Consider the following 14952-nt stretch of genomic DNA (forward strand, 5'->3'; position numbering starts at 1 on the left):
GTAGCCTGAAATTACAGAAAGAAAATAGGATTTCCGGTTTGCAAAAAGGAAAATTTCGCCGGCCTTCAAGCGCACCGGAAGCGCAGAAAGAGCGCTCGTGCCAGTCCTACTCCGCATCACACATTAAATGAAGAGCGGAGCGCTCGTTTCACCGCCCAACCTTTATCCGCCCTGTTATATAGTATTGAGAAAAATCCCGTACTCGTAGTCGCACTCGTCTTAGAATCTGAAGCTCTCTATTGTGGTAGGTCGGCCAAGCCTCAAAGATAAAGTTAACACTGTAAGTTTCTCTGACTAACTTTAGCATATTATAGACGTTCCCTGGTTAAGACAGCTGTTAAACTGGCTCCTGAACGACTATAGGAACGGGCAAAAAAAAAAAACAGTGATTCGTTATTGACAAACTACTAGTCAAGTTTAGTTCTCTAAACAACAATTTCATTTAATAATGAGACAGAGACAATAAAATATTAATTATATTCAGTCTCCTCTCCCGTACATTCTTTTTTCAAGAAGTCTAAAAAATCTACCTCATAACTCGCGCCTCAATGTAGTAAGCGCCATACCTTATTTTAAATTCTGTTTTTCAGTCAAGGCTTTACGAGACGTTTTCTCCAAATTTACGTTTAAATTGCAATTCTAATGGCGAGTAAACATTGCTTTTACAGGTGAGCAAAACTATCCAAATTTTGTTCCCTGCGAATGATTTCCTCTAGGATCTTTCTTGGCATTGGTATCCTGAGCAGATCTGCAACAATTTCTAACTCCTCTTTAAAATCCTGTAAATAGCTGTCGTCGGTGAATTTTATTATTCGCCTAAACTGACTCTGGATCACATAACTTGTACATGACTTCCACTGAAAGTACGTGTAGTGTTTTTCTTTAACCGGAGGTGATATTTGCGGTGGCGGTGGTATATAAGGGGGGAGAAGACCTAAACGGTCTTTAACATAATTGGAGATGAAGCTCATTATTTCATACTCGCTTTTCTGATATCGTTCGTCTTTCTGTGCCTCTGTAAATCCTATTGCAATGATGGTTAGTATAATGTTTAATATGAAGAATACATTGGTACATGTAAACGCATAGGTGAAGAACGGTCCAACTTGAGATGTTGTGAAAGCCTGGCCAGGTGACAATAACCTGAAGCTAAATTTTCCTAACAACATAGCGATCATACTGTAAAATGTTCCTCCAAATGTGCTAAAAACCTCTGCTACTGTTTTAAGCATGGTGTAGGCCCAAAAAGTATAGCATAGCATACTGACCAAAAACACAAATGCAAAGCCACAAACGTCTTGACGAATTCTCTCAAGAGTTCCGTAAAATATCATAAAGTTCCTGTTAAACTTTAAAAACTTCATAAATTGAAGGCAAGGGATGATAAAGATTAAACAGGACATGTAAGCTATAAATTCATCGTATAATGAGACTGTCAAAAAGTCATAAAACTTGTCGGGGTTTTCTCGAATTGCTTCAATGGCGTTGCTTAGGTGAAACCAACGAACTGCATATAAAGCAATTGTTACAATTGAGAAAACGATCAGCAAAAGATCAGAATAATTCCAGAATGACATGAAGTAGCTGCACCGATCTCGATAGATTTGATGTCCCACTCGACTGATAAGCTGTGCTACAAAGACAACGAATACCACTTCACAAGCAAGATACATGAACTGCAGGGGAGTATAATAGCGATACAAACGAAAAGAATACATATCAAAACGTGGTAACGCTCCGCCATAAGACGAAAATTCTACGGAAAATATCAGTGCAGATATAATGTTGACATTCGCGTTATAGATTGAAAACTCAAGAAATACCACTCTTGTTAGCCGGTCAACCCAATGATGTTCTTTTAGTGAGTTGAGTAGTTGAAGAGTAGATTGTCTTTCACTTGTCAAATAAGCAATATAACCTCCACCATAAAAGGCATTTGTTCTTCCCCATGAGGTATAATCAGTTTTGGATTTTTGTCCATCCACATATGTCCATGGTGATGACTCATACATATCGCTTTCCTTAGACACTGTGTTTTTCTTCCACCCTTCACGGTACAAACTTTTGTCTTCATTGCTGTTGATTAGTCTCACGGGATGACATTCAGCAAAAGTATTCTTGGCAATATCAGCAACCTGGCAGCTCGCTGAGAAGGAAATAAAACGTCAATTATTTTTGCCTAAAACATATAATGATTTTCTTACATATTTTTCTAAAATCACACATCGGGGAGCACTATGTACGTCTGATAATTAATTACTAACAATAGCTAAGATTATTTGAATTATTAGTTATTTAAAATATTTCTCCGTTTCTGATTGGCTCAAATCCCGCGGCTAATTCGTCATAATTAGCTGGCGTTGACCAAATTTGGAAGACGTTTGCGATATGTGGAAAATGACGTTAAAACCGAGAAGCTATGGGACGAGACTGCGTTTTTTTTTAGTTGAGTATTACAAATGGCGGAACATTTCTCACTTTTCGCGAAGAAGAAAGAGCGGAATTGCTCCCTAAAATCATAGGAAAAACAGCAAGAATACAACTCGGCCTAGGTGGATACACTCCCGAGATCTCCATAATTGTTCGGCCTCATCCAATAATTGTTAAAAATCCATTCAGGTTATTTCTCCGTTTTCTACTCCTTTAAATCGGCTTCATTTCATTCCTATGTAAAAAATCCTTCATAGCAAACCCAGCCTCATCAAAAATTATTATTATGAATTTAATTTCGTTTTCAAACTGTTCGTATCATTTACGATTGAAGTCAGAAAACACTGGCTACAGGTCATGGGAGGTCAGGTGGTTTTGTTGTTCGAGCTTTGCTTGGCCTCGTTGATAATTCAGAATGAATTTATCAGTGACAGTGAAATATACCAGATCAGGAATAAGAGAAACAGAAAAGGCCAAGTGAAAGCTATATTAAAATACGCCCGGAAAAGATTTTTTTTAAAAGCAGATTAGTAAGAAATAATAAGCATTTTTAAAGAGAAAATTACACTGTATTGAATAAGGGAAATGAAGAAATAAGATGAAAATGCAAATGCAAAAGATCACACGATCAACTTTGCTGACAGATGAGCTGTTCCATTGTTGACTCTGAGAGGGTAGGAATACTTTTGCTTTTTTGTATTCAATAGAGATGAAAATTTTATTTAAACGAATTTTTACATAGAGCCAGGTTTTTAAGGAGACAATTGGCACACTAAACTCCCAGACTCAGTGCATACACTGTCGCTATTGTTCAAGGCAAGTTATTTGTCTAAAATGATTTGTTGCAGAGTTCCAGACATCTATTAAGAAAACGTTTAGGTTAATGCGATCATGTTTATAGCCGTATTTGATGATAGCCATAGGAGTAAAAATACGCTATTTGTGTTTAATTTCCCATTAAAAAGACAACGTACCTCCTGGGTGTATTCTCTGTTGTCGAACAATGGCAGTTCCAAGCACGTACGAGAAGCCATCATTTAGAAAGTGACGTCTACCCTCGTTGGGTGTTTTATCAAAAGGATCATACAAGAGAACTGGAATGGTATCATTCATGAGCCATTTCCAAAACGTTTCGGTGTTTTTTACCTGTAAAATAAAAACAAGTACTCTAAAAATTCCTGTACGGAAAGATGTGTGATGTAAGGGATTTTATACCTTGAATAGCAATTTCCCCGCTCCTGTCGACGGAATTTTGTCACCGAAAACGCCCTAAAATAACTACAAGCAGGATTTTGTTTGAAGCAAAATAACATGCTAAAACGTGAATTTCTTAGAAAAGGTGAACAAACAAAAGCCGTTCCACGCGAGGGATTGCACTTAAAACTGTATGATACAGTTTCACGTCTTTTCATCCTGGTCACACTTCCCAAAATACACCTCAGTTAATATCCTTTATCAGTTCTTTGGTTTGGTTTTTTGTTTCTTTAGACTAAAAGGTATGTATGCAGAAGACGACGATAAACTTTTTCAATTGTTCTTTGGTATTTTCTTTCATAAATGAAAGACTCTGGGCAAAGAAAGATACAGCAAGGTACAATTAACAAGCCACGAGTACAAAGAAGTTCACATGCCCCTGCATAAATCTTTCAAATGTCGATAAGTGGCTATTGTGAAATGTAATTTAATTGTATTTCAAGGGACTAAGGGCCTCTTCACATGAGCCCGGTTGACCGGGCTGGCTCGGTTACCGGGATGAATTTTGCCTTGGGTTCATATGAGAAATTTCAGCCCGGTTTCCAAGATGAAAAAAGGTCAAAGATCCTGGGGACGAGTTTTGACGCCAAATTTGGGAAACAAAGCAAACTTGGAGAAAGAGAAAATTTTTTACTTTCGGGCTTCGGTAACTCTTAAAGCTGTATCACTGCAGTTAAATGGGATGCTTATGATGTGTAAAATACAGCAGGCAATGAAAGACGATGCCATCTGGACCACGAGAATTTACCCCGCCGTTCATCCCGGTAACCGGGATGAAGTGTTCATATGGCAAAATTTCCAGCCCGCTTACCGAGATCTCGGTTGGAAAAACCGAGATCTCGGGAACCGAGTCAGCCTGCCCTCTCATATGAACACATCGAAAATTTTACAAAGGATTTAGAGGTAACGCGAGATCTCGGAAACCGGGCCAGCCCCGGGGGGCCAGCCCGGTCAACCGGGTTCATGTGAAGAGGCCCTAAGGGCCTTAGTTACACAGTATTTACGTGATATTAACAAAATTAAGAGGAAACTAATTACCTTTTTATAAAAGCTTTTGCTGATGTTGAAAGAACTCTCGATCCCACTTCTTGAAGGATAAGATAAGGGATCCCTGTTCCCGAAAGATATGAGAAACAGGAGCACTAAAAATAGAACATCAAACACTAGCATTTTCAAAACATCTTCCAACTCCCGCTCCCTCCCTGCAGATTCTCGCGCTTTTTGTATGTCTTCTTTAGTCGGGGGCCAAGGAACTTCCTCCCTATCTTCTCCAGCCATGATGACTTCGTCACTGTAATATTTTATAGTCTGTTCATCATTAATCCACACTTTATTTAAGACCAGTTCGTTAATCAAATCTTCCTCTTTAACTGGCCTTTTGTACCACGTTGTAAAATAAAGCGAGTGTAAGAAAATATAAAGCACTTCCAAACCAAAAATTTCAAATACCAGAGCAATTGCAAATGTTATTATCCAGGAGGTTACCATAGAAACAGGCCACTGGATGCCAATCAGCAACACTATAACAGTTGAAAGCAAAGGAATAGCAAAACATTGGACTTGAGTAATCTTGAAGACAATTTTGGGGAGTTTGGGCATGCTACCGCTTATCTTTTTAATACTGCAATCATCGATTACGTGACGCGGAAATGGAAGTTGTTTCCACAATTCTGGAATTTCATCGGGGCTGGTAACCGTTGTAGTCCAAACAACTGATTCTTGGCAAGAATTGTGATTCTGGAGTAAAGATTCCTTATTGTGAGTAGTTCGTTTTTCTTCTATTGGTTCCTGCGAAGAACTGTCGTTTGGAAATTTGTTCTTCCTATTGCCAAGAATCTGCATAAGTTCATCTTTTTCAGGTAAATTCCCAAGAACTTTAAATAAGTCTCTAAGGTCTTGGGCTTCGTCTGAAGAGCAAAAGTTCTCGGCTTCGCTTTTCTCTGCTAACGTCTCAGAGAAATACTCCACGTCGACGTCGTTCAGGCTCAGTCTTCTTTCTAAGCTATATGTTTTGGGATCACCTACAAATTCATTTTCATTTTGCTCTTCCTTAGAGCTTGTGAGTTCTTCTTTGTCATTGATTTTGTCGTCAGACGTAAGAGTCTCGCCTTGAGATGTTAGAGAACATTCACCTTCGTCGGTCACTGTACTCTCTCCCACGAATGTGATTGAATTTAGCTTTTCAAATGTATCTTGAATGTATTCCTCAACATTTCTCTCTTTCGCGTCTAAAGTTCTTTCTCTTTGAGAATTTAAGAAGAGGCTTTCCAGCAAAAGGCGAACAAGGAAAACAACTGCACTGCACACAATACCTCTGTAAATATCGTCAAGTTTTAAATTCCATGGTCCTAATGACACTTTAGCATCAGAGAAGATAGTCTGGGTTGTTTCTACCAGGGCAGTTGCAATCAGTGCCATCGTTGAAGCCAAGGCTAAACAACAAGATATTTTTTCAAATTTGCCAAACGTTTTTCTATTATTTGGAAAAAATGGAGAGAACCAAAGATGCTTGTTTTTGAAGTTATCATTAATTTTAGCATTAAACAAGGTCGTGCTTTTAAGAAATGACCTTCTTTGTAAAGGTCGCAACTTGCACTCAACTTCCTTTGAGCCAGTGCTAACATCAAGCCAGCGATTTGCCTCAAAATACCACGTGACATCTGTGTTCAGATGGCAAATTACAACACTCTCTAGATACCATGGGGGATTTGGACCAGAGATGTCATGCCAGATATGGATTTCTCGTATCTCGTCTAGAGAACGGCTTAAGGTGACGAGGAAAGAGCTCACAGAAGAAGTCTGAAACAGCGGTCTGTCAGGGTCGCGAAGCACAATGGGTTTTGACTTGAGAACATTTCCGTAGATTTGACAAAATACATTTGCAGTGGTTGCACTGTGTCGACCAGATCCTGTGTAAAACATTAGTAGGTAGTGCTGTGGTCGACGATGAAGAGATTGTTGTGGAATGACTGTGACACCAGCCTGTTTGATATAAAACAAGAAATATACTACTGTGAAACAATTGATATTATCAGACAATAAAGGAAGAAAAAACCTTCGCGCACATAAAAGAAATACAACACGGCTCTTCAACTACCAATAAACAGTTAATAGGGAGGGATGACAACCAACGACGTCACAAACTTGAAAACAGAACCTACCAGATAGGGGGAAAGATACTTTCAAGAGAAATGTGTAAAAGTATCTTTGATTCTCTTGGAGCAATCCTTTATTAAAGTAAACAATTTTTTAAAAGAAGCTTCATGATAATTGATATTTTATCGTCCAGTTCCTTAACTTATCTAAATATCTTTTAAAACGACTTTTAATCGGTTTGTTTAACTTCTTTACCGTTTTCTTCTCGTTGTTCTCTGTTTTCCATGCCCAGAACGTTCCTGAAAGGAGCGTCGTCATGGTGATTCCCAGAACTCCCAGAAAAACAAGCGTCATGATAGTGTCTGCGCCGTCTTGAGACTCCCCTGGAAAGATCTCGGATGTCAAGTTTACTGGGTTTGTCATGCTAATCTAGTTTCCCTGTGAAAAAATCAGGCCCCAGTTTTTTAAAAGGTGGAAATCGCTATTCATTTGATAAATCTCTATTTAGTGGATAAAGCCGGTTTCCCAAATACTTCTCAGCTGGAGAGTGATGTACCCGATGATATAGTGTTAAGCAACGTTTAAACTACCGCAGCCAGGTCTAATAAAGACAATAATAAAAGTTTTCATATTTTCTACTCAGCATAGTAAAAATACATACACTCAATTGCACTAATGTTGTCAAAGAGAAGCAGAAACTAGTAAAATAGAGGTTGAATCCAAATAGGAATTAATTAGCAATGCGAGATTTTCATAATACTGAAAACCCTTTTGTAGGTTACGGTATAATTATACTTCAATGTGAGTTGAGAAAAGATGAATTGGCCATTATAACGATGTTTTCTGCTTCATTCTATCGTCCGACCAGATCAGTCCATGAATGTAGGGAGCGTGTGTTATTCCTGTTAGCTCATTTCAATTCTGTTTTTTTGTTTTGTTTTGTTTTGTTTTTTTTTTCCCTTTTATTTTGCCGACAACGTTTTGGCAATTAGGTGTACACAGTATATTTAAATATAGTTATATACATCCCAATCTTTTCCAGTTCACGCACTTTTAATTTCTACCAGTAGTCTCATGATTTCATTTTAGAAGATTTTTCATCTTTATTTTCGTTAATGATAAATACTGTGCTATCTAGAAGCTCATGACTATAAAACCGTTTAAAAACTGATACCTGTTAAGAGGTGTCCAAGGTATCACGCGACATTTAATACGTCCGTTTGAAGTTCAACAGTTGAAGTCACGGAGACAGTGTAGTGTAGTGGGTTTTGAACGCAAGTAGCAGTCAGCTGTCTTTAAAAACCACTGGTCGTGGATAAATATTGGTTAAATATGAGGCGAGGTTTTGTAAGGATATGGTGGTATAATTTTATTAATTTGCATAAAGCTCTGAGCGATCTATAAAAAAAGGCCTTGACGCTCTAATTCTCATTTAAAATTAATCAATTTAAAGGGGACAGACGGCACACTGTAGTATATCTATATTCTTCATATTTACTGATATCCCGTTGTTCATGGTTATCATATCGATTAACATTCTTTATAAATAGATTTTGCTTTGAAAAATTGCTTTTAACAAAAGTTCGGACAGTTTAGGCAAATCTTGTGGCTGTTTGCCAACTATTTCAAAGTTGTCACAAATATAATATATGTACTGATTTTATACAATAGGACTGAGCATATCTCATTCTTTAGCACGCACGCATTAACGAAATAAACGTTAAGTATTCAGGTAGCTGATGAAGGCACTGGTAGAATGTCTAAGCTTTTCAAGACTGTAATTGCTTGGTTTTGTTTACAGTATTTTACTCATGAGTATTTTTAATTAGTATTAAGATGCAACAACCATAAACGAAACAGCTATAAGAAGCAAAAGTCAAACAAATTCGAGTGAAATTTTATTTAAAACATAACCAAGACTGAATTCACTAGTATCCCTTTTAGCAATGTAACCGCAGAAAGGATTTCAGTCTTCGTTTTCTTGTGTTCTCTGCTCTTAAATTTCAGCTACATTAAGCAAGTTGAAAAAGTACAAAAAAAGAATGGAAGTAGAGCGTTTTGTATACCGTCAAAGGTAATAGTTTTAAATATATTTTAAGTAAATGTGTTTTCAGCACAAAAACTAGTGGCGGACACTAGACCGTACCAAGTTGTCATAAAGAGACAAATGGTTTTACAGAGTCAGCTTTAGACCCGATAAAGTTTTTGTTAATTGGAGTTGCTTAACGCAGGTAATAATTTTTTTGCTGTGGTGACTCATAATAGTCAATAAGTGAACAAATTTCAACTTTCGAAGAAGAAGCTCTTCACCCTCTCCTCTTATGAAAACAAAACCGCCTGTACTGAGATATGTTTGTGCAGGCACGCCGGTTTTGCGAGCAAAATGTTTTGAAGAGCATGCTACGAGCAATTATAAAATTAAATTTCGAGTCATTTTTATCGCCAATTTATTTTACTAGACAAAACTGCACGCAGGTTTGTGGGCCTTACGGTATCGATTTAGTCAGTAGCCACATTTTTGCGCTTACGTTTTAAAACGTATTTCAGTCGCTGCCGATAAAGTATAGTATAATGTGTGAAATATGACCTAAAGAAGATTTATGCCCGTTTGGAAGCAGTTTCGCAAATTGCAATTCAACTGATTGTATTAACACTTGGCGAGAGAGGGAACGCTTGTGTTGTAAAAGGTTGCCTTGATAATATTCCTTTCAAAACAAAATAAAAAGATATCATTGTCTTGAATTGCGTTTAGAATAATGATATCTTACCTCAGTATCGCCGCGGAAATGCTAGTGTATATACTATACCAACTGGTTATATCTTCTTCGTTAATTTTCAAGCTGTTGGAAACTACCAAGGCTGGGAAAACCTCTCAATAACTCAGCAAGTGACGCCACGGGCGGCGAAAAAATCCATTGTCACAGTGACATGCGGTTTTATACCACACTTGGCATTAAAATATGTTTTTACACTTCGCCGGAAGATGTTCTCCGTGTACGTGTGTTTTCCGAGTCAGATTATTTTGAAAGGTGAAACACGTTTTTGGCTGTTACATTTTACCGTAATTAAAATACGAAACGCAGTCTTGGCAACATTCTTATAGTTTAGTGTTGCGGTTTCTGTTTTTTTATTAAAATAACTTGCTTACCAAACGTACTCAAGTGCATTATCAAACAGTACAAGAATAGTTGTAAAGTCGAAATACACCAAACCGTAAAAATACTTTAAAATAAAAATGAAAACTTAAAAGAAAAGAGGTAAAACAAAGCAAATAGCAAAACAAACAGGAAATTAGCAAGGCTTAACCAATTTATGGCTTTTAGCAGCGCAAGCCGGCTTCAGAACCTCAACACTGGCTTTCTAGTTTCCTCTATAAACCGCGAATTACGCTAGTGGGGAGCATATCTTATTTCTGCTTTTGCTATAGTTTATTTCTTGCCTAATATATTTTTTTTTTGGCATTTTGTTGTCATTGACAATGTTTATAAAATTAAGTGTATCTTAAATTCTCTTTTTGTGCCTCAATTGATCACCTGTTAACAATATCTGATGTGCACGAAACATCTATCTGATATCCGACTCGGATTCAGATATAACCTGAAGTAATGGGCAAAGATAATATAAAATACTTAGAATTATCATACCCTTTTAAAATTTAAAATTGCATCAACCATATCTATTTCCTTTCATTTGAGCTTCGGTATAATCAAAAAGTCAGTACTTATCTTGAAGTGTGGTTAACCGGAAAGAGAACTCTGTAGCAAACAGACATGACAGGGTTGTTGTAATTTCCTGTCAAGTCTTGTGTGGTATTAGGTACCTTAAGTCAGAAACTCTTAAGGGTCTGCTTAAATTCAGAATTTGGCTTATTGTACAACCCATTAAGTAGAATTAAAAGCAATAAGTAAACGTTACTGCAAAGCACTCTACATATACCGTAAAAAGTGAAAAGATGATGAAACAAGTGTAAAGATTTCACAAGATTTGTTGTAGAAATGTGATAGCGGAGCTCCACGCTCGCGCGAACCGCGCTCGAGCGGAGCCCCATTCACCGCCGGAAAATGTAAAGCGCGTCTCATTGGCTCCGAGGCAAAAATACCCGCGAAATGTTGTGGAGATGAAAGAAGTGATGGCAGCTGTTTTGGCGGTGACATCGCTGCGATTTTCTTGCCACTGTAAGAGGTCCTGAACTGGCAAAAAACCGCAGTGGCATGGTCTGATTTGGTGTTATTGATCGACGTTGAGATCGCTGGTTTGCACATGGAAGACATGCCACAAAGGGGCTAATTTTTACTCTCTATGTTTACTGTAAGTTCCGTTCCACTCGGTACAAAAAGAAATTATAAAGTAGTGGAAGAAAAATTGTTGGCCTTCGTTTTGGTGAATAAATTAAATTACACCCAGTGGCACGGAAGCGACAGTTTTGTTAAACGTGTATCCCGTTTTTGTGTCATAATTCGACTTTGACTGATTCCATAGCTAACATTCGACTGTTAATCGAAGAGAGTAACACAACGCTAGTATATATCCCATATATTTTTACTGATGTTAGTTCAAGTTTCTCACCACACAATTCAACACAAAAAAAGTAAACGGACAGAAATTCTTGGGCTTTGTTTTGTCAATATGACTTAGCTTGTTCTTTGTTGCTTGAAAAACAATATTTAGAATGCTAAATCTTAGCGTGTTTACACTCTTTATGGCAGAAAAATACGCTTGATTGAACTTAATCTCGTGTCACTTGGTAGAAAAAGAAATTATAAAGTAGGTAAAGAAATATTCTTAGCCATTGTCTTGGTGTGTAAATTGTCTTGTACCGAGGGGCACGAAAGCGGCAGGATTGCGGTTACCGTACTGTTTCTAAAGCGCGTAGTTCGAAATGGGATTTTGATCGATCGATCCACATTTCATTGTTATTGCACTTACTACAGCTGTGTATGTCATAGCAATTTAAGTTTTATCCTGTCTGATGGGAAAATGTGAGTGTTTTTAAAACGCTTAGACCGTCTAGGAGCTACAGTCCGATAGGTCCAGCAATATTTTGATTCGTTAAAAAAATTCTGTTTACAATGTGCACTGCTGCTGTATATTTAGGCTTTCAATTTTATAATAATTTAATGATCGAATGTTAGATTAAAATATTTTGCTCATAAATTTGGCCTGAGATTATCCACAAAGAGTTCCTTTTTACTTTCCTCGTTTGGAACTGCACTCACGGGTATGATTTCCTCCGTGTACAATTTTTTAGTACTAAATTTTTGCGCATAAGGCTTTTTGCGGGGGTGCTTCTTCTAATTGGAGCCTGGGAGGAGATGAACAGCGTATTTTCTTGTAAATGTTTTTGCTTTTCTGTCCATCGCTTTTGGCGTAAATTCTTAGGAGCAAAGTTATCAATGGACGATAGAGTTAACATGCTATTAACGAATCAAAAGTTCTTTCCAAGAAAAAAAGATCATCACAAATAAAACTTATAGGAGTTAAAAGTTAATGGAGTAAACTTTGAGTCTTAATGAAATTTTAAGTTGGATCATGTTGATGAATGCAGTTGCGAAGGATATGCGGTTTCCAATTTGGATCTTCTGCTTTATTCTTTTTTTACACCACTGTAAGAAGGAAACAGAAGTTCAAAACAAACTGTCAAAACTACTACTTTTTTTTTTTTTTTTTAATTTTTTTTTTTTATTGACAAGAAAAAAATTGAAATTACAAATACTTGTTATTTTAACTATGAAAAATAATATATATATATCTCTATGGCAAAAAACAAACTAAATTTGTAAAGGAAAAAAAAAACAAGCAAACAAACAAACAAACAAACAAACTAAATTCAAAGGAAAAAGACGCAAACCTGATAAGTGAAACAGTATAGCAGTAAAGTGTAGCTTGAAGGAAATGACACTAGCATTCACGTATCTAAGCTTATCTAAAGAAGTTTGTCCCATGTTTTTTTGAATTGCGATAGGCAGTTAGATCTAAAAGCTATGGTGCGAAGAATATCAATTTTGTTGTTGAGACGCAGTAGAAAACTGTCAAAGTCCAGGACGCCGTTGCGTACGCTTGTAGCAAAAGTCAAAACTACTACTACTAATAATAAATAACCTTTATTTATATAGCGTCTATATCATTAACTGTTCTAGGCGCTTTACAATATCACAAAACATGTATTAAAACTCTAAAAAATCTAACAACTACATATATAAGTATGAAAATTAAATAAAAATCTAACTATAAATTAAGAAAAAGCTTGGTGAAATAAATATGTCTTTAAGTGTTTTTTGAAAAAATTCAAGGAATGGGCATTTCTTAAAGATGCGGGTATGCTGTTCCATAATTTAGGTCCTGCAATAGAAAATATAAGACTTTAGCTTAGATCTCGGGACATGAAGTAACTTATTCGAGCAAGAACGCAAAGAGTAGGAGCTGCTACAAAAACTGAGCAAACTGGATATATAACTTGGTGAAAGTCCATTGATAGCCTTATATACTAACAATAACATTTTATAAATAATACGGCATTCAACACGCAACCAATGTAAGTCTATTAAGCTGGGTGCTATATGTTCACACTTTGAATGTTACGATGCGCGCGGCTCTATTCTGAACTAGCTGTAGGCGGTTTAAGAGAACTTTAGGTACAGTGTAGTCCATATAGAATCGCATTACAGTAATCCAAGTTGGTAGTCACAAAAACATGAATAATTGCTTCAGTAGATTCACGATCCAACTATGTTCTTATCTTACTAATATTAGTTAAGGTGGCTCGACTGGATTTTTCTCGGGGGATACCTCCCAAGTTTGAGCATTAACTACGTCGCCATGAATAAAGATGTGGAAAAAAAGTTACCATAACTGTATTATATAAAGATGAAAATTTCTTATGATTTGGGTTTTATTGCAATCGGAGTCGCCATGGCAACGTAACGACACCATCACGTTTTTTATTTATCTTTATGTGTCTCTGTACCAGGAGTTTTTTTTTAAGAAATCGCTTAAGGGAGTTTGTACCTGCCATAATTGCCTCAATTATGGCAAAGTTTGAACAAATTCTGTGAGAGCATTTTCGAAATATTTTGAAGCGAAGTTTTAAGCATCATAAAAACAGTGAAATAGCATGCTATCCACACAATTAGCTAATTTTTTAAGAAAATGATATGCTTTAGAAACGCGGCTTCACCTCATAGTAGTTTGATTCCATTGAAAACTGTGTACAAAAAAAGAGGGAAATTCCTCTGGGCGATCGCCTGTAAGAAGAATTTTAGTAACTTGCATTCAGCTGCTTTTGTTACAGTTTTTGCACTTAATTTGGTCCATGCCTACAAATATTACGCAAATGCTCTCATAGAATTTGTTCAAACTTTGCCATAATTGGGGCAATTATGGCAGGTACAAACTCCCTCAAGCGATTTCTTAAAAAAACTCCTGGTACAGAGAAACACAAAGATAAATAAAAAACGTGATGGCGTCGTTACGTTGCCATGGTGACTCCGATGGCAATAAAACCCAAATCATAAGAAATTTTCATCTTTATGTAATACAGTTGTGGGAACCTTTTTTCCATATCTTTACTCATGGGGACGCAATTAATGCTCAAACTTGGTAGGTATTCCCCCAAAAAAATCCAGTCGAGCCACCTTTAATGGAAATGACATGTCCTGGATATTTTTTTAATGTGGTCTTCCATATTAGCACTGGGATCGAGAAGACTAATACAGATCTCATTCAAGTGACTTCATAAATTTATTGTAATTACCTTTTTTTCTTTCCTGTAAATTTATCGTCAAGTCTAAATTTTGCATGAATCTATTGCGACATATATTCGAAAAGGTTGTTGTTTCACAGTGAAGTAGTTTCCACTTTGTATTATATGAAGTAAAGTTTCTTCTTAGTTGTTTGCTTAAGGTAGTGTTGAAGTATTTGACATGTTAAAAACATACTGTACTTTATTTGTTTATTTCTCTTACGCTACACAAGACTGTTGTTTTTCATCTGAATGACACACCACTACCATCAAAAGTTGGATCAGCCCAACGCAGGGGAGGGGGACGGGACACGTGTTGGTCATTTTGTCTGCATTTTTTGATTGGCCTATGCCACAGGCGACCAACAAGTAGTGATGATAGACGAAAAAATTTTACCTGAAATAACAGTACGAAAATTTCCAAGACAGGTTCC

General features: G+C 36.8%; 1 protein-coding gene across 1 annotated transcript; it reads right to left on the bottom strand.

Annotated features, from left to right (window-relative positions):
• Positions 1-662: 662 nt before the first annotated feature.
• LOC140925757 (polycystin-1-like protein 2) lies at positions 663-7203 on the bottom strand. Its single transcript, XM_073375637.1, has 4 exons — positions 7036-7203; positions 4723-6666; positions 3405-3576; positions 663-2146 (listed from the first exon to the last, which is right to left on the bottom strand). The coding sequence occupies exons 1-4, from the start codon at positions 7201-7203 to the stop codon at positions 663-665; spliced, it is 3768 nt and encodes a 1255-aa protein (XP_073231738.1).
• Between the last annotated feature and the right edge of the window lie 7749 nt (positions 7204-14952).

The sequence above is a fragment of the Porites lutea genome, chromosome 2 (genome assembly GCF_958299795.1).
Source record: "Porites lutea chromosome 2, jaPorLute2.1, whole genome shotgun sequence".
NCBI lineage: Eukaryota > Metazoa > Cnidaria > Anthozoa > Scleractinia > Poritidae > Porites > Porites lutea.